This window comes from Geotrypetes seraphini, chromosome 5 (genome assembly GCF_902459505.1).
Source record: "Geotrypetes seraphini chromosome 5, aGeoSer1.1, whole genome shotgun sequence".
Classification (NCBI taxonomy): Eukaryota; Metazoa; Chordata; class Amphibia; order Gymnophiona; family Dermophiidae; genus Geotrypetes; species Geotrypetes seraphini.
In genome coordinates this window covers 33,770,650-33,797,021 of record NC_047088.1, presented here as the reverse complement: position 1 = coordinate 33,797,021, position 26,372 = coordinate 33,770,650, and the positions used below count along the sequence as shown (strand labels likewise).

General features: G+C 43.7%; 1 protein-coding gene across 1 annotated transcript in view; it reads left to right on the top strand.

The window, feature by feature from the left end:
• AFF2 (AF4/FMR2 family member 2) overlaps positions 1–26,372 on the top strand; it is an 877,713-nt gene that overhangs the window by 646,353 nt on the left and 204,988 nt on the right. Inside the window, exon 9 of the mRNA XM_033945510.1 lies at positions 26,228–26,265. Coding sequence (XP_033801401.1) covers positions 26,228–26,265 — 38 coding nt within the window. The remainder of the gene's footprint in view (positions 1–26,227; positions 26,266–26,372) is intronic.

The window sequence follows — 26,372 nt, the reverse complement described above, 5'->3', positions numbered from 1 at the left end:
TGGTGAAATGGCAGGGTAAGAGTAACGTGCCAGGGCTGAGATCAGTGGCATTTGGTCAGGACCTTAAGGGGATTCACCCCACCCCCTAAAGGCCCTGAGGGCACTGTTCTGAATTTGATTAGTTGAGCAGGCAACAGGTAGATGCTGCTCAGGCAATCAAATTCAGATGAGTATTGACAGTGCCTTCAGGGGTTTAAGAGAATCCCCAGTCTGTGTGCCCTGGTTTGGGTTTTTTTTTTTGGGGGGGGGGGTTATGTTTTGTTTGATCCAGCTTGACTGTTTGAGCAGGCTGCCTACTCAACAAATCAAACTTCATCAAGCAAAAAGTAAACAAAATAAAAAGCAGGGCTGCAGAACTGGGGATTCACTGAATCCCCTGAAAGCCATCACTGCATACTACTGGCCGATATGGAGAGGAAATGGCTTAGTAATTGAAGCAAAAGATTGAGAACCAAGGAAGTCAGGGTTCAAATGTTTCTACTGTCACTGACACACCTTGTGACCTTATCTCCCATAGCCTCAGGTATCCCACTTAGTCTATGAGTTCTTTAGGGCAGAGACTTATATATGAATATTAATTACCACTGAAGAACCCTGTGTACATTCAGTAGTGCTATAAAAAGTGTGCTGTTATTAGAATAAACAGTGAAATATGTTTAGATAGTCAGTGAATGTGTCAGCCAGGATAGAGGAGCTTGATGTGCAAGTGGCTGTACCTGACCGGAGCCAGAAGTCTAGCAATGAAGTGAGAATGGAGGGAGTAAGAATCTGAATGGAGGGAAAGAGAAAGAGAGGTTTCTTTCCTACTGCATCCTCAGCGCTCCTGCCTCATCCATTTGCCCCAAACCAATAGTTTTTGCCACAATCTTTCCCTGGTAGGAAATCATTACTCTAGAACAGTGGTTTCCAGCCCTGTTCTGGAGGACCACCAGGCCAGTCAGGTTTTCAGGATAGAAACATAGAAGATGACGGCAGATAAGGGCCATAGCCCATCAGGTCTGCCCACTCTACTATCCTAGGGATCCTACTCTTGGTGACAGGTTCCCTTGGCTTAACCCTCTAAGGGATCCCACATGGGCATCCCATTTGCTCTTAAATTCTTGCACGCTGTTTGCCTCAATCACCTGCACCGGGAGCTCGTTCCAAGGATCAACCACTCTCTCGGTGAAGAAATATTTCCTGGTGTCACCATGAAATTTCCCGCCCCTGAGTTTGAGCGGATGCCCTCTTGTGGCTGAGGGTCCTTTGAGAAAGAGAATCTCTTCTTCCATCTCGATACGGCCGGCAATATACTAATGAATATGCATGGAGCAGATTTGTACGTCTGACACCTCCATTATATGCAGATCTCTCTCATGCATATTCATTAGGGCTATCCTGAAAACCCGACTGGCCTGGTGGTCCTCCAGGAGAGGGTTGGGAACCACTGCTCTAGAAGGCCCACCTTGGATTCCATTTGAAGTGTGCAGTGGAAACCTTAGGAGATATTTTAGGCACTTGATAAAAGGTCATATGGTCTGACAATTAAAATAGAACCTTTTTTTTGGCCTGCATAATATAGCATTATGTTTAATGCAAATATTACACAGGATATCACCTAGGGCTCCTTTTACAAAGGCGCGCTAGCGGTTTTAGCCTGCGCTAAAATGCCACACACGCTAGCCGCTACCGCTTCCTTGAAAGCAGGCGGTAATTTTTCAGCTAGCGCGCACTAATCTTATGCGTGCGCTAAAAACGCTAGCGCACCTTAGTAAAAGGAGCCCCTACAGAACACCGTGATTGTTGTGATGCATGTTAGTGGCAGGACTAAATTATCGATTACTTAACTAATCACAGCTCTTGTAAATTTATATATATATATATATATTTATTTGTAAAAGTGCTCAGACCACATAACCCTTTGTTTAGTGATGACAGCAAACCGCGGTTAATGTAGGGACCATCATAGCGGTGTCAGGTCAAAAGCGCGCTGGGACAAAGGCGCGCGCAGACAATTGAGCGTAGCGCGGAGGCGCGCACCGAAGAAAAATTACTGTTTTTAGGGGCTCTGACGGTGGGGCGTGGGGGGTAACCCCCCCCACTTTACTTAATACAGATTGCACCGCGTTGTGGGGGGTTTGAGGGGTTGTAACCCCCCACATTTTACTGAAAACTTCACTTTTTCCCTGTTTTTTGGGAAAAAGTTAAATTTCCAGTAAAATGTGGGGAGTTACAACCCCCAAAACCCCCCACAACGCCGCCGCAATCTGTATTAAGTAAAGTGGGGGGGCTCCCCAACAAAACCCCCCGTCGGAGCCCCTAAAAACAGTAATTTTCTTCGGCGCGCGCCTCCATCTTGTGCTCAGTTGTCGGCGCGCGCCTTTGTCTTCCGCGATTATGTCTATGAACCCATCATAGCATTTTTACTGTTATGGTCCCTACATTAACCACGTTTTGGTGTCATCACTAAACAAAGGATTATGTGGTCTGAGCACTTTTACAAATAAATATATATATATAAATTTGCAAGAGCTGTGATTAGTTAAGTAATCGAAGTGTTTCATCACAGATTTAAATTAGTTATCTCCCTACTTGGTAGTAGGACTAAATTATCAACAGAGACTGGGGCGCTTGTCAGAACAGAAGGAGCAATGAATGGAGAAAATCTGCTGCCCTCTGCAAAGAAGCATGGAAGTCTGCCTTTACGCGTGGCAATAACCCGTAACGCACAGCCAAAGCTACAGCATGGTGGCTAAGGAATAAAAAGATAAAAGTCCTTGAATAGCCCAGTTGGAGCCTTAACCTGAATTAAGGTTACCACATGTCCGGATTTCCCCGGTCATGTCCTTCTTTTGAGGACATGTCCAGGGGTCCGGACGGCATTTCAAAGCCCAGCACTTTCCCCCTCTTTTACTAAGGAGCACTAACCGATTAGCGCAGGCTAAACGCTAATGCATCCATAGACTAACATGCACGCGTTAGCATTTAGCGCTTGCTACATCGGTTAGCGCGCCTTAATAAAAGAGGGCCTTTGTCCGGGTTTTGAAAAGCTTTCCTTCACGCGGTAGATGGCAGTTCACTGAGCGGACTAAATAAAATTAATAGTGTTAATCAGCTTATTATGTAATTAAGGGCTCCTTTTACAAAGGTGTGCTAAGCGTTTTAGCATGTGTTTAGCACACGCCAAATCAACGCATGCGCTAAACGCTAACCCGTCCATAGAATAACATGCAGGCGTTAGCGTTTACCGCGTGTTTAGAGTGCGATAATATTTATCGAGCGCTCAAAAGCATAGCGCACCTTAGTTGGATATGCAACCAAAATTGCCCGTGCAGTTTTCAGCGCTTTGTATAGAATTTGGGGGGGTAACTAGCAGGGCAGAGCAGTTGGGCTACAATAAAATAGGAATAGCTCCCTTAGTGAAAATGTTGTGGAGCAGATCAGTGTTCTTCAACCACCGGTCCACGGACCAGTGCCGGTCCACAGAAATTTCCTGCCGGTCCACAGGGCCAGCATGTGCATCAGGCCCTAAACAGTGTTCTTCAACCGCCGGTCTACGGTGCGATCGATGCGGCGTTATCTTCGAGCCAGCTCCCTCTTCCTCTCTGATTCAGTGCACAAAGCCACGGACAGTGGCTCCTACGGGCATCCTGCGCCTGAATCGGAAGCCTTCTCTCAGACGTTGCAACGTCAGAGGGAAAGTTTCCAGATGAGGCACGGGACATGCAAGGTGCAATTAGTACTATTATGGGGGGGGGCTGGGGCGAGGCCTGAGGTGGAGATTGGGTAGAGATAAACGGGGTCTGGCCCACAACTTAGCTCAGTGTTCTTCAACCGCTGATCCACGGACAGATGCCAGTCCACAGAATAATTCTTTTATTTCTGCCAGTCCATAGGTGTAAAAAGGTTGAAAAACACTGGAGTAGATAATTAAACCGCTCATGCATGCTTCTCCTTTGCTTATTGCTTCACGATAAAATACTAATCCACGCCTGCCTTTTGGGTGAATGGTTTTCCCTGGACTCATTTTGCATATTGTTAGGCTTAGCCAAAATTACATGAAATTTTCTCTCCATACCTAACTTGGCCTCGGTAACATCTCCTCAGATACCAGAAGGACAGTACATGCGTGGGTGACATGCAGGCAAACTTTTATTAATGCGTATGGCAGCATGTCATCAGGAAGTACAAATCTGCCATTTAGCCTACAGAAAGAGCTTTGATAATTTTCCTCTCTGATTTTACCATTTTTAATAAAACAGACAGAGCTTATTAAATTACAATTTCTTCTGTAAAACAAGAATCTTCTGTCCTTGCTGTAGGTATTCAGATTATTGCAGTAATGTTTCATAGTGCAGAGGTGATGTATGGTGAAATAACTTTAGACTGTAATTGAAAATGAAGTATTGCTGTCCCGTAACAAGTGGTTATTAAGTCAAGAAAATATTATATTTACAATAACTGTATTAAGGGTTTGCTAAGAACATAATTTAGGTTTTGCAAAAAAATATATAAATAAAATTAGCCTATTAAATTGAATATTCTTGTTTGGGGTTAATAGAAGTTCTGACAGTCCCATCAACAATTTACCAGTGGTGTGCAGCCAAAAACGTTTCATTATGTTCAGTGGCGTAATAAGGAGACACCCAGGGCAGTGGTGCCCCCCCTGTGTCCCCATGCCCCCATTCCTTCCGCTCCTCAGCCGTTCTTTCCCTCCCCTATTCCATACTTGCGCCCTCCCATCCCCCGTACCTCTTAATCTTTGCGTGTGAGTGTCTTCTGCAAGCATGCTCCTTGCCCCAGCGTTGGATTCCCTCTGATGTCACTTCCTGACCCCGTGACCCAGAAGTGATTCAGAGGGGAACCAGACTGGCGCCAACAACAGGCAGAAAGAAATAATCATTAGCCCCTAGCATGGATCAAGTTAGGATAAAAACTTGTATCGTAAACTTGTACAGAAATTATGAATGTTAAACCTGTAGCCCGTTCTGAGCTCTTTGGGGAAAAATTAAGTAAATAAATAAATAAATAGAATTGCGCTTAAGCATGGATTTGCACCTAATTGTTGAGTGTGAGCCTTACGCATGTTAAAAGCAGGTTTAATGTCAAATGGATTGACCTAATTCTGTAATTCCACGTGTAACTTTTAGAACTGTCTCTGACATGCCCCTGGCCACACCCTTTTTAAGATACATGCAATAAAAGTTGCATATGGATCTTTATTATATAACAACAATGGTGCATGCAATTACTAATATACAATTCCCAACTATAGGTGATCTATAGAGAATGACCCCCACTCTGGATTGATTTTATTTATTCAATTTTCTATACCATTCTCCCAGGGGAGCTCAGAACGGTTTACGTGAATTTATTCAGGTACTCAAACATGTTTCCCTGTCTGTCCCAGTGGGCTCATAATCTATCTAATGTACCTGGGGCAATGGAGGGATTAAAAGACTTGTCCAGGGTCCCAAGGATCAGTGTGGGTTTGAACCCACAACTTCAGGGTGTGGAGGTGGTAGCTTTAACCACTGCACCACATTCTCCCCCTGGCCATCTGGATTGAGAAGGCAAAAATACCTAACTACAGCCTATTATATAGTTCAGTTTATAGTTTTTTTAATGTATAGTCCGTCTTTACCAAAGTGGATCACAAAATCACGTACATAATAAATATCACAAAACATACATATAAAATCAAACCATAGAGCAATTTATCCTTGAACCATGCTGTACATTTTCTTCTAGATAACATCTAATTCTTCAGCATATAAAGGAATATGGGTGCCTATGGGGGGAATTCATCAAGGAGCATTATGGCCTTAACGTACCTTAACGCACATTAGGGGAATTAGCACACACTAAATTCTAAATGCCCATAAAAACACAATGGGCTTTGGCATTTAGTGTGCTTTAATTATCTTCATAGGTGTTAAGGCCATATTGCCCCTTGATGGAGTCCCATGTGTCTATATGAAATAGGAACACATGGGTTAGACCAAAGGTTAGCACGGAAACCCTTTTAGTGTCATTAATTTCAAAGATTCAAAATTTACAGATGCAAAATAAATATGCAGTACTCCTACAATTTGACTTGTTGGCCGTGTTCGATGTTGTCCATCATGATATCTTGATCCGTGTGTTATCAGATATTGGTTTAAATCAAATAGTTCTGAACTGGTTTAGTAAATTCTTATCATTGAGCTCTTATGAGGTATATTTGGAGGGTGTGACATCCTCTTCATGGCAACCAAGCTGTGGAGTGCCACAGGGTTCCCCCTTGTCGCCGATACTGTTTAATATTTATATGACCTCATTGAAAAACTTTTGTCTCACATCTGTAGAGACTATAGGGTTCATAATCAAAAAAAAAAAGTCTAAAAAGTGTCCTAAATGGCTACTTGGACGATCAAAAAGCCTGATCGTCCAAGTACCCATAACCAAAGCTGGTTTTAGCTGGTTTTAGGCCTTTCCCCTGCCACTAAACGCACAGAGAGAAAAGAGGCATGTTTAGAGGAGTGGAAAGGGCGGAAGGTGGGTCGACCTACACATAGGCGTGCAGCAGGTATAACCAAAACCTTACGCAGGTTGCCTAGTCGGCACTTATACGTTTTTGACTTAGACAAAGTCAAAACAGGTCTAAGTGCCGAAAAAGGGGCCGCTGAGCTGATGGTGGCTGCTGCGATCAGCTCAGCCCCCTACAGCAATGATCGCGGCAGGAGAGATGCCGCATCTCCCCTACCGCGATGCCATCACTCCTCTACCCGAACTGCTGTGACCCGCGGCAGGAGAGATGTAGGCTGGGGCCAGACTTACTCCAGTAGGCCAAAGGATAACTTTCTCCGGGGTTCAATCACTCCACATAATCTATCACTTAACTGGAAGAAATCAAATTGAGACTGATAGAAAATCGATAACTTGAACTTTACTTGAAACTCGACTGGCAGTTCCAACTTTCAAAACTATTTACATCTAGGCCTTAGAGTACAGAAATTGGTCAGAATATCCATCTTAAAATCACTTCAGATATTCCATCGCAGTGTGTTTCTCAATCTCTTCCTACAATTCCTTCAGTACTTGTGGTGAGATGCTCCAAGTCACATCCTCTTCCTTCAACCCGGAACATCGCTGTCTTCCTGCCAAACTGAAACGCTCCACAGGGACTCTGCAATAAGCAGAATCACTCACATTTACCCACAGAAATGGGTGTCCACACAGTTCAATTTCTGCCCCCTCCTGGTGACAAACCCTCAGGAATAAGGTTCCTATTTTTTTCCCTTGGTGAACAACTCCAGGTCTCTCTCATGCTCCACAGCCTGGGACAACACTATTTTCCTACCAAGCTGAAACACTTCATAGTCTGCTCTGCTAGCTAACCCTCTCGGACTCTTTCCCCACCAGCAGTCAGTGCCTCCAGAAATTACATGGGCTCTGGCGGGAGGTCAGGATAACCAAAAACTTCCCTTTTTATACTCCTCTCCCCTCCCATTTCGGTCAGGGTCCTCCAACTCCTCCCATCTCAAACTACTCTGCACAATTCTCGCAGAAACAATGTCAAAAACATAGAATTTCATTTCTGCAAATTGTCACTTAACAAAATAAGATAAACACTCTTTTCAGCTACAGTGGCAAAATAACGCTCAGAATTTAGCAAGTTGGTTGGTTGGGCTGAGTACTTTTCAGCGCCCCCATGTAAGGACTTCAAAGAGAAGTATCATCTTTGAAAACAGTATTTTATTTGACCATCAAATAGATTAATTTCTTAGCTATCCATAATTGATTGAAATTGCAGCTCATAATGAGAAGTCCAAAATAAGTCAAGTGCAATTAGCAATATATAATATGCCATTGAGCAATTCTACTGTTTATATTTAATTGACCTTTAGATACTTCCAGCTTCTCATTGTTTCCCTGGCCTTAACCTGTTTAAAATTAATGAGTTTTAACCAGTAACACTGCTTGTATCTCTCATGTATTGAGGGTCATTATGATTGTTCCTGAGGCTCTATTAAATATACATTCTTTTGCTCTTTACTGTAGGTTAGTTTGGATTAGAGAAACTGTGTAAATGAGAGGGTTAGGTCTGGAATCAATTTTCGTTTACATCTGAGAAGCAGATATTGACGATGAGCTCAAAGTTCAATACAAGTTCTAAAGATATATACCTCGAGGGGTTTTTTTTTCACCCAATATAAGCAGATCACTCTCCAGGATTTTTTTTTTTTTTTTTTAATCCCAAAGCAATCAAATTGACAGTTTTATTAAAATAACTGTCATCAGTGTTTCAGGTCGTTAGCAACCTGACCTGTGTCAATGATTTGTAAAATAACTGCTGACCAATGGAAACGTTCCCACATGGCGCTATTTGTAATGGCAGATTAACATCTGTTTAGTGTTGTGCAGGGTGGTGTTATCACGCTTAGCATATGTCGGGTGCACATTTTGAACTGCAACGGAATTATTATTAGAACAGAATGCTGCTTTATGCATCACTGCACTGCCTTTCGTGGCTTGGCGCTATTATCCACTAACAGGGAAATTGACTTTAGACAAGGTAAATGAATTCAGCATGTCAGGCTAGAAGTGATTCTCAGACATGTCATTTGCCAGAGGAAATTAACCTTCAAGGTAAGTCAAATGAGTAGACAGTGTACCGTACCTTTATTTAGTCTGCACTTTGGAGCTCGATGTTTAACATGTGAATTTTAGAAATAATTATTTATTTATTTATGGCAACGTTTTCTATACCGTTTAGAGAACTAAACGGTTCACATCGGTTAAGAACAAACGTAATATAAATAACAAACTTGGGAAAAACAGAACAGTAAAAAAACTCAGAAGAAACATCCTGAGAAAAACCAGCAGTATTAGCCCGTAGTATAGATAATTAGAATGTCAAAAATATCACCAAAGTATGCACAATTCCAGTCACCTGTCTGTCAATTCCATCCACCAGAACATAGCACTTGACTGCTCAAACAAGTCTAAAGTGTTGGATGAGTTCCATCAGAAAAAAAAATCCACTGTAATCCGCTGTGACTGGAAAGCTTCTGAAATCTCGACAAAGGCCTTGTTTCGCGAGCAAAGCCACTACATCAAGAGAAAACCAGCAGAAGCACTGCGGCAACAAATTTGGCAATGGCATTGGGTTACGAAAATAACAATTTGTTGCCGTAATATTTTCTGCCATTTTTTCCCCTGACATAGCGGCTTTACATAGAAACATAGAGAAACCTAGAGTATGACGGCAGAAAAGGGCCATCGGCCCAACAAGTCTGCCCACTCGAATAACTCTCCCCCCTAAACAATCCCTCGAAGTGACCCCACGTGTTTGTCCCATTTTTTCTTAAAATCGAGCACGTTGTTGGCCTCAACTACTTGAAGTGGAAGATCATTCCAACAATCAACCACCCTTTCGGTGAAGAAATACTTCCTGATATCACCATGAAATCTCCCACCCTTGATTTTTAACGGATGCTGTCTTGTAGTCGTAGGTCCCGTGAGGAAAAAGATGTCTTCTTCCACCTCAATACGGTCAGTAACATATTTGAACGTCTCTATCATGTCTCCCCTCTCTCTGTGTTCCTCGAGAGTGTATAGCTGCAATTGACCTAGGCGTTCTTCATATGGGAGATCCTTGAGTCCTGAGACCATCCTAGTGGCCATTCGCTGAACCGATTCCATTCTCAGCACATCCTTTTGATAGTGTGGCCTCCAAAATTGAACACAATATTCCAGATGGGGTCTCACCATGGACCTGTACAATGGCATTATAACTTCAGGCTTTCGGCTGACAAAACTTCTTTGGATGCAACCCAGCATTTGTCTAGCCTTTGATGAAGCTTTCTGCACTTGATTGGCAATCTTCATATCTTCACTAATGATTACTCCCAGGTCCCGTTCTGCCCGCAAAACAAGGTCCTCATCGAGATCTGAGAAGCTTTCCAGTCATGGTATATTACAGTGGATTTTGGTTTCTGATGGAACTCATCCAACACTTTAGACTTGTTCGAGCAGTTGTTATGCTCTGGTGGATGGAATCGACAGATAAGTGACTGGAATTGTGCATACTCCGGTGATATTTTTGTTATCTATATTACGGGCTAATATTGCTGGTTTTGTGCACATTTAAGCTTTTATGTGCGCTATGAAGTTTGGGATTTTGATAGTTTTTTCTCGGGATATTTTTTTCTGAGTTTTTTACTGTTCTGTTTTTCCCAAGCTTGACTAGAGCCATTGATAATAAAGGTGTCTTCTAAAATCAGCAATTATTGTTGAAGCTGCATTGAAGTCTTTGAGGCTCATTTGTATAAATTATCATCATTATAGGCTTTTTTGTGACAAAACAGTAATAATTTATTTACTAGCAAACTGCTAAATGGGTGTTAAATGCATTTAGACAAGACTCATTCAATTTTTAAACATGGTGGCTAGCAAAGATCAAAAGACTGGGTTTATTCGTATTTGGTAGTTATGAGACAGCTGACAAATCAAGTCCCAGGCCTAAGTTATCATACATTACCAGCTAGCAAAATGAATATTATATGCTTCTGTTTCAAAATACCTTGCTGCCTGTTTTCACAGTATGCAATCTTTAAACATTCAAATAGATTTAAATGGGCAAGAGAGGCTCTTACCCGCTTAAATCACACTGGCTTTCTCAACCACTAATATTCAGCTAATTGACCAAAATTCAGCAAAAATACACCCCCCCCCTTTACAAAACTGAAATAGCATTTTTTTAGCACAGGCCATCGCAATGAATGCTTTTGCGCTGTTCCCGACGCCATGAGCAGCACAGAGCATTCAGCGTACTAGCCTGCGCTAAAAACTTCTATCGCGGTTTTATAAAAGGTGCACTTAGTTTCAGATCTACTGTTTATGGTCATTTTTACATGTCTTGCCAAAGTAAAGGCACATCACAAGATGTATTTATTTGGTGACAAAGTAATGGAGGTCCAGTGAGACTATTTTATTAAAAGTTCAAAAATCGTGAGTGGAGAGTTGAGGGGAATAACTGCAATTGCATTTCACCGTCATGGTTAAATTCAGTAATGGTCAAAAGTTACTTATCTAAACAGAGCAAATGGAGCATGAGAAATTACTGAAAAGTCAATAACTGAGCAATTCAGGACAGAATCAAGTGATGGTGAGTACTTTTCCTCTAATGAAGATATATGAAGGAGACACGTGTCAAGCAAGGCTTCTGGAAACAGAATAGAAACAAAGCGCTGGATGCTGTATAGCGAGCACTGATAACGTGAGCTGGAGCCCCAAAAATGTGGCATCACTCTCCTTGTTGCAAGAGAAATGATTTCGGTTGGGATTCTCAGAGCTGCTTCATGTATATCTTCATATTAATAGTTGTATAAATTTATGCCAAGACAATTCACAATCCACTAGTTACCAAAATAATTAATCATAGACTAATCAAAATCTACAAAGCTCACAAAACTTTTCCAAGAAAATTTTGTGAACCTTCTGAACATGAGCTGATTTCAAATTATACTGTATTGTATGAGTCACTCACTCCGCTCTTCATTAGTCCTTTTTTTTTTCAGACTTTCTTATTGATATCACTGCCCCTATTGGCAGACTGCCCCTCGTTTCACGAAGATGCGCTACGCGTTTTAGCGCATGCTAGATGTACGCACACGCTAACCGCTAACGTGTCCATAGACATAACATGCACTCACTCCACTCTTCATTAGTCCTTTTTTTCAGATTTTCTTATTGATATCACTAGCTTATAAACATCCAAACAGTTTTATATATATATATATTTATTTATTTATTTTTAATTTTATATTCTTCCACTTATCTTAGATAGTCTTAGAGCTGTTCATCAGTTGTCCAGCTCCTTCATTCATATTCATAAATGCAGTTCGATTTTCCTGCTGATACCACAACATAGTACCATTTTTCACGATTGGCTGCATCAGGGTTTTTTTATTCTATAATGACATAATTTTTGTTATATTATCTATCAAACTAAAGACAAGTCCACAAAATTTCACCAAATATCTTCAGCACTTACTCAGAAACTAATCCAAACATGTCATACAGCTTTTCGTTCTTTCAAAATGGCCGCTGCATTTGTTAACTCCCTTATAAGCATATCCTGTGAGGAGTACTCTCCAATCAGATTCAGCCAGAGGCATCCAATCAAATTTCAGTTGGTAAAGAGATTACATAAAAGCTTCTTTAAGGCAACAGGATACATTCAAATATATTAAAGACATTCAGTCCAGCTCTTCATTCAAACATTCTGTAGAAAAAGTTTTTAACCTGAAAATCCAGTATTGTTCTTTATAATTTATTAAGGAACTGACTCTATAAACGACAGCTAATCGCACCTAACTTCTAGGTGCCAATTGGCGCAGTTGTCAATTAATCGATAGGTGTTGCTTATAGAATCATGCTTAATGGTGCCTAGGCGTATTTAGGCATTGCTAGGTGTCCTAGAGATAGGTAGGCACCAGTATATTAGGCCAGGTTTCACCTGGCCTGATTTACAGGTGCTCAGCTCAGATGCCTAACAATGCCTAAGTCTATCACGCTTATTCTATGCCCCTAACCGTGCCTACTTTTCAGGTAGGCATCAGAGGGCACCTTGACTTAGGCATTGCTAGGCACCGTGTGGATATCTATGCAAAACCTAAATTACGCCGAATGCTCTGCGCTGCTTCCGACACTCATAGAGTTCCTTGGAGCATTGAGAGCAGCGCAAAGCATTCAGCATGCTGGCCTGTGCTAAAAAATATTTCCACGGTTTTGTAAAAGGTGGGGTTAAAAATTTGATTTTTTTAATGGTGTGTGTCAGATGCTGTAAGGATTTACCAGTTATTTGTTGTCTGTTGGTCTTTGTTTATCATATGCCCTCTTTCTTCTATTTACTTTCCTATTGTTGCTGGATTTCTTTATCTATGTCCTGTGTGGTCTTGCTTATTTTTAATTTTAAAATTTTTAACTATTTTTTAAGCCGCTCTGCTCTTGCCTAAGGAAACCGTAAACCATACCATGCCATTTAACCCATTAAAAATCAATTAAGTTCCGTGCACATTTTAACTCCCGCTTTTACAAAACCATAGCATGGATTTTTAGTGCCAGCCGCAGCGGTAACAGCTCTGACGCTTGTAGGAATTCTATGAGCGTCGGAGCTGTTCCCGCCGTAGCTGGCGCTAAATCCCGCGCTACGGTTTTGTAAAAGGATGGGATAAGGCATCGCTAAGTGGCCACAATTAGGGCCTCCAGCAGCACCCAGCGTAGCTGCCATTTGTAGAATCAGGCCCTATAAGCGCGCTGCAATTGAAATACCACAAGGGCAGGCCCAGAGAAAGTAATAAAGAAGTCGGTGAGCTAAGTGAACATGATTTGTTTTCTGTTCAATGCAAATGTTTTATAAGTTCAAGGGTCACTGTCCCAATAAAGGCAGCAGCAGTGCAGTCATAGCAAGGTGATCAATAAATGCTTTTTCTTTTTTTATATGACTGCACATTCAACATAAGTGATTTATAGACCTTCTCACCTCACACACACACACAGTAGGTTCTTGCTTTTCTCTCACTGGCCCGTCATTTTAAACTATAATTAGCCACATACTGGATGTGTTTTGTGGCTCAATGCTTTCATGATGCATTACTCTAATGCAGTGGTCTTAAACTCAACCCCTTTGCAGGGCCACATTTTGGATTTGTAGGTACTTGGAGGGCCTCAGAAAAAAAAATTTAATTTCTTATTAAAGAAATGACAATTTTGCATGAGGTAAAACTCTTTATAGTTTATAAATCTTTCCTTGTGGCTAAGCCTTAATAATAATATTGTAATTTATAGCTAGTATAGTTATTATTAAAGAGACATATGATTAAGAAACTGTTTTATTTTATTTTTGTGATTATGATAAACATACAGAGGGGCTCAAAATAGTACCAAGCGGGCCGCATGTTGTCCCTGGGCCGCGAGTTTGAGACTAGAGAATGACACGGTGACAAAATTCCATGTCATTTTCTAGTGTCTATTTCAACCTCAGTCCTTCTACACCAGCATTCTTCAAAGCAAAGCTTGTGGGTCAGTGGTTGTGGCCATTCATACTCTGATTCTTCCCTCTCTCTTTAAAGAATGACATGAAGATGGTTTCCCGCGGTTATCCGCGGGGACGGGAACGGTGATGAGTTTTGTCACCGTGTCATTCTCTATTTGAGACCACTGCTTTAATGAGTGTCCACTGGTGGCATAAGGAACTGCATCTAAGAAGCCAAATTCAAGTTGCTACTGCATACTCCCTTGTAGGCCTTCTTGCAGCTTTGACAGATATACAAGGATGTCCTCTCTACTATGTATCCCATCTAGAAACTCACACTAAATCCAACCAAGCAAGCATATATTTGTTCTATAAACGCTGAAAATATTTTTTTTCTACACTTGTTGTCTGGCTATTTTATTTTCAAGTCATGTTGGTCCCAGTCTCTGGTTTCTGCCTTCTCTGTCTTCATGTCTTAGCTCTCTTTCTAGGGTCTTCAGTCCATCTGCCACATCTTCTCTACCATCCTATCTTCTCCAATTCTTTCTATCTTTGGGTTTAATAACCTGTAATACAGAGATTTAATGTGTGGCAAGCCCAAAACTAATGATGCATCAAGAAGAGGCATTCCCAGTATTTTCTAGTTAATGCAGAATCTCATAGCATCTCCTATGTAGGAGGTGCTAAGTTGTCCCATGTCAATTCTGTGTCAGCTGTAACGTGCTAGCTGACTAATGCTTTCATGCCTACTCTTTGCCTGTGTCAAAAATCACAAGAAAGGGCAGATACACTAAACCTGTATCACAATGTTGAGTGACTAAAAATGGACCAATCGTAAATTATGAATTACCGTATTTTCACGCATATAACGCGCGCGTTATACGCGTTTTTACCTACCGCGCATACCCCTCGCGCGTTATATGCGTGAGCGCGGTATACAAAAGTTTTAAAACATAGTTCCCACCCCGCCCGACGCCCGATTCACCCCCCCAGCAGGACCGCTCGCACCCCCACCCCGAACGACCGCTCGCACGCGCTCCCACCCGCACCCACATCCACGATCGGAGCAAGAGGGAGCCCAAGCCCTCTTGCCCGGCCGACTCCCCGACGTCCGATACATCCCCCCCCCCGGCAGGACAACTCGCACCCCCACCCCGAAGGACCGCCGACTTCCCGACAATATCGGGCCAGAAGGGAGCCCAAACCCTCCTGGCCAGACCGCTCGCACCCCCACCCCGAACGACCGCTCGCACGCGCTCCCACCCGCACCCGCATCCACGATCGGAGCAAGAGGGAGCCCAAGCCCTCTTGCCCGGCCGACTCCCCGACGTCCGATACATCCCCCCCCCCGGCAGGACCACTCGCACCCCCACCCCGAAGGACCGCCGACTTCCCGACAATATCGGGCCAGAAGGGAGCCCAAACCCTCCTGGCCACGGCGACCCCCTAACCCCACCCCGCACTACATTACGGGCAGGAGGGATCCCAGGCCCTCCTGCCCTCGACGCAAACCCCCCTCCCTCGAACGACCGCCCCCCCCCAAGAACCTCCGACCGCCCCCCCAGCCAACCCGCGACCCCCCTGGCGACCCCCACGACCCCCCCACCCCCCTTCCCCGTACCTTTGGTAGTTGGGCCAGAAGGGAGCCCAAACCCTCCTGGCCACGGCGACCCCCTAACCCCACCCCGCACTACATTACGGGCAGGAGGGATCCCAGGCCCTCCTGCCCTCGATGCAAACCCCCCTCCCCCCCAACGACCGCCCCCCCCAAGAACCTCCGACCGCCCCCCAGCCGACCCGCGATCCCCCTGGCGACCCCCACGACCCCCCCACCCCCCTTCCCCGTACCTTTGGTAGTTGGCCGGACAGACGGGAGCCAAACCCGCCTGTCCGGCAGGCAGCCAACGAAGGAATGAGGCCGGATTGGCCCATCCATCCTAAAGCTCCGCCTACTGGTGGGGCCTAAGGCGCGTGGGCCAATCAGAATAGGCCCTGGAGCCTTAGGTCCCACCTGGGGGCGCGGCCTGAGGCACATGGGCCCAACCCGACCATGTGCCTCAGGCCGCGCCCCCAGGTGGGACCTAAGGCTCCAGGGCCTATTCTGATTGGCCCACGCGCCTTAGGCCCCACCAGTAGGCGGAGCTTTAGGATGGATGGGCCAATCCGGTCTCATTCCTTCGTTGGCTGCCTGCCGGACAGGCGGGTTTGGCTCCCGTCTGTCCGGCCAACTACCAAAGGTACGGGGAAGGGGGGTGGGGGGGTCGTGGGGGTCGCCAGGGGGGTCGCGGGTCGGCTGGGGGGGCGGTCGGAGGTTCTTGGGGGGGGCGGTCGTTGGGGGGGGGGGGGGTTTGCGTCGAGGGCAGGAGGGCCTGGGATCCCTCCTGCCCGTAATGTAGTGCGGGGTGGGGTTAGGGGATCGCCGTGGCCAGGAGGGTTTGGGCTCCCTTCTGGCCCAACTACCAAAGGTACGGGGAAGGGGGGTGGGGGGGTCGCGGGTCGGCTGGGGGGCGGTCGGAGGTTCTTGGGGGGGGCGGTCGTTGGGGGGAGGGGGGTTTGCGTCGAGGGCAGGAGGGCCTGGGATCCCTCCTGCCCGTAATGTAGTGCGGGGTGGGGTTAGGGGGTCGCCGTGGCCAGGAGGATTTGGGCTCCCTCCTGGCCCGATATTGTTGGGGAGTCGGCGGTCCTTCGGGGGGGAGGGATGTATCGGACGTCGGGGGGGGCATCAGGCTTTCAGGATGGGGACAGACCTTCAAGGGGGGACAGTGCACGGAAGTCAGGGGGGGTGAACGGAGAGTCGGGACAGCGCACGGAAAGTCAGGGCGGGCGAAAGGAGCGTCGGGCAGCATGCGCGGTATACCCGTGAGCGCGGTATACCAAAGTTTTTGTACATATCATCGTGATTTCTGCGCTATACCCGTGTGCGCGTTTTATACGGGTGCGCGTTATTTGCGTGAAAATACGGTAGTCACTCTGTAGTCCTCAAAGGAAAACTTGAGGAAGTATCCTTCAACTACTGTTGGAACTAATGCTCATAGACATGAAGGCAGATATAACCGCCTCACCACCCAATCGTTGCATTGTCCAATACAGTGTCAAAGTGATAACGATGGTAAGTATAAAACTTGCTGTTGCTAAACAAGCTATAAACTCTGTGTCTTATATTAATGACTCAAAATTGAGATTATAAGAACTTAACTTAGGAATCACTGGTTCCGATGTGACACGTTTTGATACTGCTTCAGGGAACCGACATTGCACTGCTACATCACCTCAAAATGTTGGGTAATGAAGTCTCTGAAATAAACATGTAAAAAAACAATTACTTTATTAAATCCTCTAAAAACATAACTCTTCACATACTATATACTCTTCACATACTATATACTCATCCTAGCTTCAATATGAGAGAGACACACCATGCAACGTCAAACTGATTCACATTTTCGCCATTAAATTCACTTCTTCTTAATGCTGTAACGGCCAGAGGGACGCCAACGAACTGATTTAAAATATATTACGCCGCCGCACTCACTATCACATAAGTGCGACGTCGGTGCTATTACACTAATCAAAGGGATCCTACCAACTCACCGGATGATTTTCAAAGAACAAGGCATTTTACAAGGGCAAAACAACTCCCTACATTTAATGGACACTACAGACACATTCATTCAAAAAGCACAAGTACATATTATCTCAAGGGAATTTTTTAAGGGAATTTTTATGAAAAGGGAGAAAGGATGAAAGACGTTATAAAAAGGCCCTCCACTCAATCTCGCTATTCAACCCCTTAGGGTGCAAAGTCCCTAACTTGAAAATTCAAGCTTGTTCTTTAGCATATAATCTTGCTTTCAAGTTCCTGCCAAGAGGCAGATTAGGGACTTCCAAGATGGAATAACGTAAAGCAGATACAAGATGTTTTTCTTTCAACCAATGCTGAGTAAGAGGAGCCTCCAAAACTTCATTCCCTATCCTACTGATATGTTCACCAATCCTAGTACGAACATTTCTGATAGTGTGCCCAATGTACAACAACTGGCAGGGACACTGGATTACATACACCACCCCTTTGGTACTGCAATTAGTGGCTACTCTTTGTTTACATTTTTTATCCCACTCAGGAACGTTAATATCACTCAAATTGGCACTGTATTGACACACTGTGCAATATGTACATGGGGAATGTCTACCCTCTAGACTAGTAATTAGATTATTCAAAGAATTATATTGAGCTTTAGTAAGATTTTTTTTAAAATTATGTCCTCGTGAGTATGCAAACCTTGGTGGATCCTCAAAAATAGCGTGATATTATAAAATACTCCAGTGTGAGTGAATGATCTGTTTTATTTTGAAGGCGTGTTGCGATTATGGAAGGACACACACTGTAGCATCTTCATTGGTTCTATTGGTAGAAATTAACAACATTTCCCTATGAGAATGGAGGGCTCTCTTATATGCCTTCTTGATCGTAGAATCAGGGTAACTCCCTCTCTCTGAATCACTCCTTCATCACTTCAGCTTTATCTACAAAATCGCCTTTAGAGGAACATAAACGCCGCAATTTTAAAAATTGCCCTGTAGGGATATTGTTCCTTAAATGTCTCGGATGGTAACTCTCATATCTTAAGAGATTATTGCGATCAGTTGATTTTCTGAATATAGTGGTGTTGAACTTGCCATTGCTCAAGGAAATGTTGATATCTAAAAAAGGCAACGATCGAGTGTCAAAACTTGCTGTAAACTTCAAATTGGTGTCTCCTTGATTAATCCATATCAAGAATGCGCCAAGCTCCGTTTCTGTGCCCAACCATACTGCAAACACGTCATCAATATAACGTTTCCACATTAGCAGTTTTGTAAAGTAGTGAGATGGGTACAAATATTGCTCTTCGAATGCCGCCACAAACAGGCACGCTTTGACACTGAATTGGACAATGATTGGGTGGTGAGGCAGTTATATCTGCCTTCATGTCTCTGAGCATTAGTTCCAACAGTAGTTGAAGAATACTTCCTCAAGTTTTCCTTTGAGGACTACAGAGTGACTAATTCATAATTTACTCTTTGCCTGTGCCACACTTCCTGACTGAAAATTCTGATAAATTCAGTAACACCCAGCTTAACATGCCGAAACCAGCAAGCTACTCTAAAACCCATAACAAGGTTACGCCGTACCCTGCTTCTGTGTGTTAACTGAGCATTAAGGGGCAAATTGTATAAACAGCGTCCCGATCGTAGGTGGTGGTAGGCATCTTGCCTCTGTCTAACCGGCCAATTGGGATGCACGTTAAAAAAAAAAACCACCCTGAGGCAGGCTGCCTACATTGTAGGTGTCTTCATAAGCCCAGGGAGGCGCGTATGGCTGCCTAAGCTTGCCCAAGGCTAAGTGTGAGTGTGGTTTTGCCCGGAAGTGGCCTTAGGCAAGCTTAGGTGGCTCCCTAGGGCTGCAATAGGCGCCTGAAATGTAGGCCAACATTTCAAATAGACACTGCCGCTGAACTGCTCGCCACAAGGGATTCGCACTGCTGCGATCAGTTTAGTGGCCACAGCAGGGAACCCGTCCCCCGCCTTATGAAGATAACTGCCAGGAGGGATGCCTAGTCCCTCCTGCCAGAACCCCCAAAGCTGCCCCACCCCCGAATGGCAACAGCAGGAGGAGTGTCCAATTCCTCCTGCCAGCACCCGGCCGAGACATCCTCCGGCAGGAGGGATGCTCAGTCCCTCCTGCCGGAACCCCCTACCCACCCCTGAGACATTCTCCGGCACCCCACCCCTCAAACCCATCCGAATCCCACCAGTACCTTCTTTATTTGGCCAGTCAGAGGGATACTTAGTCCCTATGGCCAGCAAGCCCGCCTACACTGAATGCATTATGGGATGTACCGAGGAGGGGCGTAAGGCCCTGATTGGTCCAAGGGAGTGACCTAGGGGATCAGGCAAATCAGAATCCTAGGCCAGTCCCAGTGCATCCTAGAATGCACTAGGAGAGAGGACTAAGATTCTGGTTTGCCCAGATCTTTGTGGAGTGGAAGGTGGTCAGTGGTTACTGAGGGACTGTGGGGGGACATTACATAATCCCTCCAGTGGTCAATTTGGGTACCTTTTTAGCACTTAGGCGCTTTTTTAAAACAGGTCTAGCTTCCAAACATCTGAGTTCCATCCTAGACATCTTAGGACATCCAGGTGCTAAGCATGCTCAAAGCCTGCCTATAACATGCCTCCAACATACCCCCTCAAATTTTGGATGCACAGGCCTCCGGATTCTGTAAGCGGCACCTTCTGTGTGTCAATCACCGACAAGTGCTGCTTCCAGAATCATGGCTCCCAAGGACTCTAGACATCGGAAATGTAGACCATGGTTTTACAAGCCTACTTTTCCGGCACTTAGGGTCCTTTCTGAATTGCAGCTAGCGTCGCTTAGTGACATCGAAGCCTGGCACCGCCCACCTAAACACGCCCATTTCCAGGCTTCGACATCACTAGGCAACACTGGGTGCAATGGACCCTTTCAATCCATTCAATCCAGTCCAGGAAGCCGCCTATTAGCACCTAATTTCTTGTTTTGATTGGGTTTTAATTGGGTTTTAATGGCACAGCCAATTATTGTACCACACTTAGTCAACCACAATGGATAAAGTCCTCTTATTTCATCAAGCAAACCCAGCGAAGGACTTGTTGATATTGTCACCAATATAGACGCAGGCATCTGAGAGCTGTAATGAGTCTATATTGGTGACAATATCAACAAGTCCTTCGCTGGGTTTGCTTGACAGCCAATTATTGTGCCATTTAGAGCCAATTAAAACGCTTGCTAGTCGCTGATAGGCGCGATGTAGGCACCTGCTGGTGACTAACCTTTAGCGGCTTTTTGAGGATCCAGGCCACGGCAGCTAAGAAGCCTAGCAAGATGTCCAGAAAGTCGGCTTTGAACATCCGCACTTGGACGTTATGCCATTTTGGGGATGTCAATACTGTATAGTATAAAGATAGATACAGTTTTGCATGAAATAGTTTTGTTCCTCCTGTCAGAGTGTGTCTCCTGATAGACTGTGTGGAACATTAGTTGAATAAGCACAATAGAATGAATATTTAACCTCCGTGAAACTCTATCCATATTATCTTTTCTGTAGGCGCATTTGTCAATGTTGGTTGCATACAGGATTCGCTCATTTTTGCCTTTCCATTTTGCAGAAGTCTTGGAATTCTAAGAGTATCCTACACACGTTAATAGAATTATACCATTGCATGGGATTTTAGTTTAAGGTTGTTGGTTTTGGTTGTGGGTTTTTTTTTTTTTTAAATCACCGCTAAAACCTCCAGCTGCTTAAACAGTTTGATAGACTGTAGCCATTCTGCCATCCGTGCCCCCAGCTGTGTTGCTTAGCAACATTTTAATTCAAGAAGAATCGAAGGAGATGAAATCCCCGTGGAGAGGGAAACAGAAATAAGAGGACCGTTGACAGATGATCTGAGTTGTTTCTTCTAATATACTGTGAAGATCACCGGCTCTTTTCATGAATGATAAATGCACTGTACACAGATCAATGGCTGCGGCAATAAACCGGGACCAGGCTCCGTGTCTGAAGCCACGCAGACTGAGAGGCCCAGTGGTTTACTCATTTACCTTATTTGTGTGTTTCACAAGAGAAAATTGATCTGAACATGTGGTCATCACTTGCCCTTTTACTGTTCTTGACTAATAAAAATTGTGTTTCAAATAGAATTTTTTTCTCGTCCCCCTTTCTTCCTTTGCTTTGTCATTGCTGACCTGGACAATGATACCGTAATGATGCAGTCAGATGCCCATGCTGGAAATAATCATCCCAAAGGACCTAATACGATATAGTTATTGTGAAAATAAAGCATTTACCATACATATGTCTTCTATGAACTGGAAGATGGGCATTTTAAAAGCTAGAGGAGAAAAAAAAGCAGGGTTTTTTTTGTTTTTTTTAATCTTTATTGATTTTCCCAAACTAAAACAATGCAATACAATAAAAGAACAATAAATACTGCAATACATTGCACTATCTTCTATACAGGTAATACATATAACAATCAAATCCTCCCATTCTTCATTCATTTATTTATAATCTATATATATATAAAATTGGAGGTATGTATGTGTGTATGTATGTGTGTATGTGCTGCGATCACGCAAAAACGGCTTGACCGATTTGAACGAAACTTGGTATGCAGATCCCTCACTACCTGGGATGATATGTTCTGGGGGTCTCGCGGCCCACCTGCACACGTGGGCGGAGCTAAAAACAGAAAATCAGATTTCACCCATTCATGTCAATGGAAAAAATGTAAAAAGCTGCCATTCTCACTGTAATTCAAAAACGGCTTGACCGATTTGAATGAAACTTGGTATGCAGATCCCTCACTACCTGGGGTGATATGTTCTGGAGGTCTCGCGGCCCACCTGCACACGTGGGCGGAGCTAAAAACAGAAAATCAGATTTCACCCATTCATGTCAATGGAAAAAATGTAAAAAGCTGCCATTCTCACAGTTATTCAAAAACGGCTTGACCGATTTGAACGAAACTTGGTATGCAGATCCCTCACTACCTGGGGTGATATGTTCTGGGGGTCTCGCAGCCCACAACTCTATGTTGCTTGCTCAAGGGTGGGTTCACCCAAGAATTTATATGTTCTTGCTCCAGGAGGTGAAACTAAAAATGTTGTTTATAATCACGTTTTGCATTAGTTGTATTGTATTCATTTTGTCAAATATTTCACATTATAATTTGAATATTGTACTTTTTATTAAGCTGTAAAAAAATAATTTCATTCACCACTATAAAGTATCTTTATTTGAATCCATTTACAGTGTTATTGCTATAATTAAATACCCGTGCAACGCCGGGGCATCAGCTAGTATATGATATAATATGTAATGATAATATTAAATTACCCAAGTGTATCCTTCAAAGTTTATATTCCTCCCCCCCCCCTGGATGTGTAAAGGAATCCAAAAAGAAGAAAAAAGAAAAGATAAATAAATCTTATTATAAAGTCATAAATTTTGTCAATGGGCTCCACACTTTATTGAATGAGCTACTAAACCCTAAACTCTCCGCGTTCATTCTTTCATATTTGTACGTAGTACACATATTCACCCACCAAAAGGTGTAATTTAATCTGTCATGGTTCTTCCAGTTTTGTGTGATCAATTTACCTGTCATGATCATAAATATTGGTATAGAAAAAAAGCAGTTTTGATTTTCATAGGATGTTCAGCTATGGGGCAGCTTTTCTTTATATGGATTCCCCTTTTTCTGATAGTTCGTTTTATATTGGATATTGTTTTAACACATCACACCAAAACAATCTGCAGTTCTCACAGAACGATTTACAATAGACTGTAAAAAAAAAAAAAAAGATGCAATATGCATCCAGGCTCCACCGTTCCACTGTAGAAGAGGCATCCAGGCAGTGGTATAGTAAGCGGGGGTGGGTGGACCTCCCCAGGAGCCATCTTCATGGGGGGGGGGCAGTGCCGGCACTTCTCCTGCTCTCCTCCCTGAGGCACCTCTTTAAATGTTCACCAGCGCAAGCATCTTCCACTTGCTGCTCACACCGTCCTCGGTTCCTTTCTGATATCACTTCCTGATCGCAGGACCAGGACGTGATGTCATATGCCTGGAACAGGCTGCCTGAGTCAATACGTCAAGCTCCATCTCTAGCAGTATTCAAATTCAAGCTAAAAGCCCGTTTTTTCAAGGCTGCTTCCAACTCCTATCTCCCACTCACTATATGATACCTATGTCCGTCCTGTCATTCTTTCTGCAAGAAACTCGCCAACCCTATATGTCCTGTCTGTCCTAATTAGAATTTAAGCTCTTCTGAGTGGGGACCGTCTATTGCAGGGATCTCAAAGTCCCTCCTCGAGGGCCGCAATCCAGTCGGGTTTTCAGGACTTCCCCAATGAATATGCATGAGATCTATGTGCATGCACTGCTTTCAATGCATATTCATTGGGGAAATCCTGAAAACCCGACTGGATTGCGGCCCTCAAGGAGGGACTTTGAGATCCCTGCAAGGTCTATTCCATGCTGCGTATGTTTTTCAGTGCTATAGAAACGATAAATAGTAGTAGTAACTTCTCGAAGGCTGCAACTCAGTCAGATTTTCAGGACTTCCCTAATGAATATGCATGAGATCTCATGCATATTCATTGGGGAAATCCTGAAAACCCCTGCAGGCTACGACTGCCCAGACACCGGGTTGGCTGTAGCAAGAAATCATCCACAAAGGCCAGAAGCACTGAGGAAGCCAAATATTTGGCTATGAGCCTTGCTGTTATTAGTAGGGATATAGACTTTTAGCATTTCAAATGTTATCTTAATAGATTCTGAGCTGGATAAGCTAATTACATTTTTTTTTTTTTCAAATATCATCCACTGTGTTACTATATGCAAGAGACAATTGTTTAGCGGTGGCCTAAAATGCTATGCTTTAATGAGAATCACATATAAATTAATGGCAGTTGTTTTTTAAATTTCAATATTGTTAATAGTCAAAGATATCCTCATTTAATTGTATATTCATTAGTAATAAAAAGTTTTAATATCTCAAAATTATCTGATATATTTCAATTTCTGTATTTTATAATGAGCAGAAACAATTCATTTATGTTCTTATTATATATTCTATTCATCATTTTCTTTCTTTGTTAAAGCGGGATAGACCTCAGTGGCTACATCTGTATAGAATCAGATCTGTCATAGTTCAGAGTTCAAAATGTAGCTAGCCTCCTCATTGGCCATATCCCCACCGCAGTCCTATTACTAAATAATCTTAGTTTATTTATTTAAATATAGTTCATCAGAATTTATAAATCTTTTGAAATAAATTAGTTTTAGAACTCAGCTTATCATATCGCTTGAACAGGACTAATGCTTTAATGAGAGCCAGGTCATAAGTTCTTGGACAGTAATCGGTTTACAGAGGCCATAACTCACTTGGAAAACTCTATGGAGGCTTATGGTAATATCAGTACAGTACACCCCCGATATTCGCGGGGCTTCCATTCCAGGCCTTATCCAATAAGGAGCTGCGTGTCAAAGCAGCTCCTGATTGGATAAGGCCCGAGTTAGTGCAGGAAGAGACAGTCGGAGCGTACCGCGAGTGATTTCCTGCACTCGCGGCGTTCCGGCTGCTCTCTCCTGCCTCTCCCGCTGCCCTCTCTTTGTCGGCGATTCGCGGTCAGAAAATACCGCGAATGACCGGGACAATGAACCGCCGACTGCGAACGACCGTGAGAACACTGTACATTGATTTGTTTGAATAGGTGCTGATTGAGGGATTCTTGCTGTGCATTCTCTAGAGCAGTGGTTCCCAACCCTGTCCTGGAGGACCACCAGGCCAATCGGGTTTTCAGGCTAGCCCTAATGAGTATGCATGGAGCAGATTTGCATGCCTGTCACTTCCATTATACGCAAATCTCTCTCATGCATATTCATTAGAGCTAGCCTGAAAACCCTATTGGCCTGGTGGTCCTCCAGGACAGGGTTGGGAACCACTGCTCTAGAGGATATGATAGTTTTGTAGAATTATGACAAATTGAGCATAACTTCAGAAGATATTTTGCCAAACCTGGGTTGCTTCATGAAATAAGTTATTTTATGTGCATCTAATCTTTCTGCCAAGCTATAGGCTCCTTTTACGAAGCTGCGTTAATGGCTTTAGCGTGCACAGCTTTTAATCACACGCTACCCCCCCCGCTAGCCGAAAAACTACCGCCTGCTCAAGAGGAGGCGGTAGCGGCTGGCACGTCCGGCAGTTTAGCACATGCTATTATGCGCGTTTAACCGCTAATGCAGCTTCGTAAAAGGGGCCCTATGTAATTCAGGTTACAGGCCAAGTAGAAATAGAATACGACCAACTGGTGAAAGGGGAAAAGTAGCAGTTGTTCATAACCAATATCCCTTCAACAATGTTATACCTTTAAAATAAGCATATCTTCATCTTGTCATTGCACATTAGGGAGTTGCCTTATCAGTCTTGTGAATGCATTATCTTGTCTGAAATGCCACATAACCTGATTAGGTATGCACCGGATTGTCAATAGCCTACAAAACCTTGTTCTCCAAACCACAAACATTCGCTCTGTCATTTACTGTGCTACGGATTCATTTTAAAAGAAAAATCTGAATGAAAGAATCTCGGAAGGAAGCCAGATAATATTACTTAACTGATGTTCCTTTCTTTTTTAATAGGCCGCTGAAAAAGCCAAACCCAGAAACATCCCTGTCAAGTAAGTTGACTGTTGTTTTTGCAAATTCAACTGTATTCATAGGATTCAATTAAAACTAGCAACAGCAGCCAGACTGATATTCACACAACAAACTAACCTATATTTAT